This window comes from Ixodes scapularis, unplaced genomic scaffold, assembly GCF_016920785.2.
Source record: "Ixodes scapularis isolate PalLabHiFi unplaced genomic scaffold, ASM1692078v2 PGA_scaffold5__190_contigs__length_132052651, whole genome shotgun sequence".
Taxonomy (NCBI): domain Eukaryota; kingdom Metazoa; phylum Arthropoda; class Arachnida; order Ixodida; family Ixodidae; genus Ixodes; species Ixodes scapularis.
In genome coordinates this window covers 9,057,462-9,064,007 of record NW_024609880.1, presented here as the reverse complement: position 1 = coordinate 9,064,007, position 6,546 = coordinate 9,057,462, and the positions used below count along the sequence as shown (strand labels likewise).

Below are 6,546 nucleotides of genomic sequence, written 5' to 3'. Positions count from 1 at the left end.
CCAGACAGTCACTACCAACACAAAGGGACAACCTCTAAACAGTCCAAACGCCAAACCCTGTAATTCCAAACTAGCGCTATGGACGGCCTTCATGCCGATTCACAAAGATAATTCAGCAATCTCCCCCAAAATATAACAAAAGGACCATTAGCGTTATGGACGGCCTTCATGCCGATTCACAAAGATAATTCAGCAATCTCCCCCAAAATATAACAAAAGGACCATCAGTCCTCCTCCTTATATAGTCCACAAACAGCCCACCACCAACACAAAGGGGCAACTCTAACCAGTTCAACCGCCAAACCCTCCAGACAGTCACTACCAACACAAAGGGACAACCTCTAAACAGTCCAAACGCCAAACCCTGTAATTCCAAACTAGCGCTATGGACGGCCTTCATGCCGATTCACAAAGATAATTCAGCGATCTCCCCCAAAATATAACAAAAGGACCACTAGCGCTATGGACGGCCTTCATGCCGATTCACAAAGATAATTCAGCAATCTCCCCCAAAATATAACAAAAGGACCATTACCTCTTCCAAAGTAACAAGGATCCACAAACACATTGTCTTTGTGAATCGGCATGAAGGCCGTCCATAACGCTAATGGTCCTTTTGTTATATTTTGGGGGAGATTGCTGAATTATCTTTGTGAATCGGCATGAAGGCCGTCCATAGCGCTAGTTTGGAATTACAGGGTTTGGCGTTTGGACTGTTTAGAGGTTGTCCCTTTGTGTTGGTAGTGACTGTCTGGAGGGTTTGGCGGTTGAACTGGTTAGAGTTGCCCCTTTGTGTTGGTGGTGGGCTGTTTGTGGATTATATAAGGAGGAGGACTGAATAAACCTGGTAGCTGAGTTTGAGACGTCGTCCTGTCCCGTTCTGTTTCTTCGACTTTTATGTTTTTCTACCCCAGTCTCAGGTATATTCAACATGGTTAACATCCACCAGCTCGCCTGCACCCTTACTATTGTATCTCTGATCATCCCAGAGGCAGGCTTAGTCGCCTTTTCTTATGGTTCAACATTCGCACCTCCACCCAACACGTTAATCCTCCAAGCTATTACGGTTTTGGACAAGCTGGGCCGTCGTTTGGCCGAGCTGGAAGCAGATGTGGCATTCTTCGGCATCTGTCTTCGAAAAAAGTTCGTGGACCCGGAAAACTTCAAGCATCTATCGTCAACCAGTGTTCCTTGGTACGCCAAGAAAAAGATCATCAAGGCCTACCGGGACGGAGCCAGCAAAAGGATCCAGGACATCAAAGGAGCCTGCGACAGACTTTGGACTCTTCTCCTGGGAGATGATTTCAAGTACCACCGGGAGTACCATCAATGGACCAGCAGCAAAATAACCCTGTTCGACCGACTATGGTATGTGAAGCGCAGACATGTTTTGGACAGTCTAAAAAACTCAAAAATTGTTAATAATGGGCCGCAAAAAACGTGGTTTGGGATTGATGCATGGCCTAAGTCTCGACAGTCTCCTATCAATCCATGTGGGGAAGCGTTAACACGCGAGACGGAGGAAGTGTTAGCTAAGGGACCGAAGTGTTGTTTAGATGTAAAACCCTCGAGACTTGACGTGTTGTCTACCATTCACACTGTGGCCAGAAAGGTCGTCCCGGAAGAAAAGGTCGCTTTTATAGATCACGCTATTAGTAGGATGGAGAAAGTCATGGGAGAGGCGTACCCGAAGGACAAAAGAAATTTCAGAGAAGTTAACGCGGTTAAGAAGGAGTTAGAAACGAAGTCCCTAAAACTATTGGAAACGGATAAGTCTGGAAAGTTTGCCGTCTTGCCAATGGCAGTATTCAAGAAAAAAACAGAAGTTGCAATGGAATCTTTGTTTTCTGAGTGGGCGGGCAATGTAGGAAAGTTGAGAGGGAACATTTGTGCAATCCTGAATGAAGACGACTTTAAGAATGTAGCAAAAAGTATCACGAGTGCTACAAAATCGACATTAAGTATCAAGTTCTTTCTCAAGGACCATAAGCCTGAAATGCCTCTTCGTGCGGTCATCAACGAGAACGGAACCTGGCAGAAAGTAGTTTCAAAGTTTCTCCAGCGAGGGTTGATGTATGCATGCCTAGATAATTCTTTGTCTCTAAAAAATTCAAATGAACTGATTGACATGTTGGAAAAATTTCATGGACAGCAATGTTCTGTTGTGTCCATGGATATTAAGGACCTGTATTACTCGCTAGAAAAGACTCGGTTGATGCAGAGAGTGAGAGAGGCATTGGAGTTGAATCTCGTAAAGTTCCAAGCAGGTTCAGGTATATCCGTAGAGAGTTTCCTAACGATCCTTGAGGTTTACCTGAAGTCGACGGTAATCGAGTACGAAGGAAGGAAGTATGTTCAAAAAGACGGGGTTTGTATAGGTTCGTCGGTCGCACCGATTTTGGCGGAAGTGTACTTAAACTCCTTGGATCGAGTAGTGCATAACAGACTAAAGGAGAAGTCCCCTGGTATGGCGTTAGTAAGAAGATATGTAGACGACATCATAATTTGCACGGCAACAAATGATCTAACGGGCAGTCTGGAACGCGAGATAAGGTCAGCGGCTCCGGAATTGAAGTTTACTACGGAAAAACCAGAAAGAGGGGTCCTAGAGTTCCTGGACTTACGTATACATGTAAATCAAGGGGTATGTTGGGAATACGGAAAAGAAAGTTCTAAACCGGTGTTGCCAAGGATTAGCTGTCATTCCAAGACCGTAAAGGCTGGGGTTGTAAAGTCGTTGGTCAGAAACGCGCTGGACAGATCGTGTGTTCATTTCATCGCGGATTCGGTTAAAAGACAATGCAAAAGGTTGATCAATGTAGGGTATAAAGACAGTTTTATCAAACGGCAGTTAGAAATAGTTATTAAAGGAAGGAGAGAAAAGGAACAGGGTAAAAGTACTGGATTCGCCGTGATCCCCTATTTTCATGAAATTTCGCACAACTTGAAGGCTTGTGCGAAAAAGTTTGGAGTAGACACGGTCTTCAGCTCAGATTTTAAACTTAGTAGATTGACGCCATTTCAGACAGGTGCGAACAATTGCAGAAAGAACCATCGAGAAAAATCGGTAGATTGCGAGAATGGTGTGGTGTATGAGATACCACTGGAATGCGGGTTTAAGTATGTAGGACAAACATCACGATGCATCAACGACAGATTAAGTGAACACAAAAGAAACGTGAAGAACAATGCACCGAACTCAGAAATCGCAAAACATGTCAACGAATGTAACAACTGCACTGCTATTTGGTCGGAGACAGAAATCATTCACAAGGAGAGGAATGATACAAAAAGGCTAGTAAGGGAGACGGTGCGAATAAAGTCTTTAGGTAATTGCATATGCCAGGCGTCGCTACAGTTCGGTAAAAATTCCAAAAGTTTTTTAAAAATATAGTTATAGTTATGTCTATATATATATGTATATATATATTTTTTTTTCTTTTTTCTTTTTTTTTGGTGTGGACAGAGGGAAAGCTGTACTGTTCAACTTTGCACCGTTTTACGTTAAGTGCGTGTCATCCTTTCGTCGAGGAGGAAAAAAAAACAATTTAAGTAAAAAAAAAAAATTTTTCTTTTTTTTTGTATGTGTTTGTGGATCCTTGTTACTTTGGAAGAGGTAATGGTCCTTTTGTTATATTTTGGGGGAGATTGCTGAATTATCTTTGTGAATCGGCATGAAGGCCGTCCATAGCGCTAGTGGTCCTTTTGTTATATTTTGGGGGAGATTGCTGAATTATCTTTGTGAATCGGCATGAAGGCCGTCCATAGCGCTAGTTTGGAAGTACAGGGTTTGGCGTTTGGACTGTTTAGAGGTTGTCCCTTTGTGTTGGTAGTGACTGTCTGGAGGGTTTGGCGGTTGAACTGGTTAGAGTTGCCCCTTTGTGTTGGTGGTGGGCTGTTTGTGGACTATATAAGGAGGAGGACTGAATAAACCTGGTAGCTGAGTTTGAGACGTCGTCCTGTCCCGTTCTGTTTCTTCGACTTTTATGTTTTTCTACCCCAGTCTCAGGAATATTCAACATGGTTTTTATAATTCATTTTTTTAGATGGAATACGTACATTTAAAGCATGCTTATCCCCTGTTCCGCCTAAATTTGTTCAATTTACTAAAAGCTTGTTCCACTTAAGCTTTTCGCAGTCTTTTTTTTTAATATGCGACTTTGTTTTATTTATGTGGTGAGTTGCGGAGGAACACACCAGAAGAGAAGGAAGCGTTGGTTTTTCAAAATTTACCACTTTGCTAAAGACCTGGACTGATGTACGAGTCCCTCCTCTGTCTAAAACAGTACTTCAGCTGTCCACTTTTAGTGCAAAAGATTTTTATTGAAAATCGCATCAGTTTCGTCATACCATATTAAAAAAAAATTATCTGGTTGTAGCAGAATTTGAACTGTACGTACTGTAAGTGAACTGACCATATTGGTAATCAAACTGCTGAAATGGCGACAATCAAGGCGTCGGACTTCTCGAGGTGCGTTTGGAGCGCAATATTTAGAAGGGCCACGGATGTTCGCCCCAATCGCGGAAGTCGCCGATTGACATCTGTCTCAAGTTACGACCAGCAAAAATAAAGCTCAATCAATCAATCAACTAGTGTTTACTGGAGAGTTAAGGAAGAACCACTGGACTTCACGTTGCATATTTGAATAATAACAATAAGAATAAAATCATTTAGTGTTTTTTACAGTGTCCAGGGACATCCAATTGGTTTTCTTGCTGGGGTAGTTCAATAGAACGTATAAACAGATATGCTTGCACGCGCGGAGACACACAAATACACGCGCGCAGGCGCGTACGCAAGCATGCACACGCGAAAACGCACGCAGACGCAGATGCACGCCTAAACAACCACGCGGACGTATCCACACGCGCATACGAACACGGGCGCATGCACGCACACACGCAGGGAAACGAATATGACGAACGAAACGTGCTAGAGCTATAGTTTCGGTTTCGTATTGAAAAAGAAAACCTAAAGTTTAGATAAAATCTAAGATAGACTCAATTTTTGTTAACTTTCTACAACATCATAGTGACACGTATTAATAGTAATATAATACTAATTTGCTGAATTTCGTTTTCAAAAAAAGAAAAAAGAAGAGCCTTTTGAAGACTGCGCAAGGACCATCGCTATTGCAATCGGCTTCGGTTTGCCGTTGGCACTGACCGTTGTGGTTACGCTGGCTTCGAGAATCGCTTCCTTTTTACGTTTTAGCCGTTTTAGCAGATATTTTAGATATCTTTCTTATGAATACCGTGTTCAAGAATAGCAAGCGAGGACTGAGAGTTGGGAGACGCTGCGTCTTACCAACGCAAGTTGCGGACTGTCCATCAACACTGCTGCAAGCACCGGTGAGCTATTTTGTTTCTGCGAAGTGCGTTGCTGTTTCAAACTGTGTCGTGTACGTGTACCGTGTGCTTGCTAAGCTATGCTTGATTCTAGCAATGTTTCTGGCCGGTGTTATTTCGTTATTTGAAAAGAGCGTACGTTTTCAAAACCTGTGGCTCGCTCCGCAGAGCGAGAAAGATTCGTGTGCGGCGGAGCCGAGAGGCTGCTCTGGGCGCCGTTCTACGACGTTCGTCCGACGACGCTTTTGCGGAGCGTTCAAGTGTAGTCTGACGGCAGTTCAAGTTATCACAGGTCATGCTAGTTCTGCCGTGTGGTCTCAACAGCCGCTCGCCACCGATTCGTTTCGTAAAGCGGGGCGAGAAAAAACGTTACAAGAGCGAGCAGCATGATTTCTTGCCTATCCTTATGCCTGTGCCGCAGAGACGCGCGGTGTCTTCGCGTATGCCGAAGCGGCACGCTTTCGAAATTTACGATTGTGTGATGTAAATAAAGTGAGTTTGGATGTCGCGTTTTTAAGTGGCAGCGAAAGCCGCTACAAAAAGCAGAGCAGCTAGAAAAAGCAAAAGTATAAAAAAAATGTGAAAAGATTCTGAATATTCGATGGTGTTGAAAGACTACCAACGTAGCGACTCGCCCAGTTATTCTTTCTGTCAAAAAATAATAGCCAGTAGTAATAAATGAGATAAATGCCAACTTTTCTTTGGTTATAAATTTCTAATTCATGCAGTACAGCCTTCCCTGCTCTGTTGCTTTCATGATATCAGGTAATGGGTAAATGCATAGAATAGTTCACAGGAACAATTTATGTCCGACCCATTATATTGTATATTTTTTCTAAATGCTCGAAGTTATATAAAGAAATGATCATCATGAATTAAGCCGCACCACTGAATGTACCATGGCTTGTGACTTTTATGTATTTTCCCAGCAAAATAAAAATATGTATTCAAAAAGGGCCAATTATTGCGTTTCCTCTCTGTTAGAGCTTTTTTTAGGTACACGCAAAACGTGGGTGTCTACGTCTAAGAGTGGAATTGGCATCCCCGGCAGGGCTGGCAGGCCTGACTCAGTTAGGCTGACAGCTTGCAACCTATGGGAACCTGGAGAACTGCACCACAAGAGTGAGAGTGACACCCACCCTGCACTTCTTCAACGCTGGCACCATAAGGAAGGGGGAGCTGCCCTAAAGTGAATGC

At 43.3% G+C, this 6,546-nt stretch overlaps 1 protein-coding gene across 1 annotated transcript; it reads left to right on the top strand.

Moving 5' to 3' along the window:
- Positions 1–930: 930 nt before the first annotated feature.
- Positions 931–3,394, top strand: LOC120842834. Its single transcript, XM_040214022.1, has one exon. It carries the CDS (start codon positions 932–934, stop codon positions 3,392–3,394), a length of 2,463 nt encoding a protein of 820 aa, XP_040069956.1. The 5' UTR covers position 931.
- Positions 3,395–6,546: the final 3,152 nt, after the last annotated feature.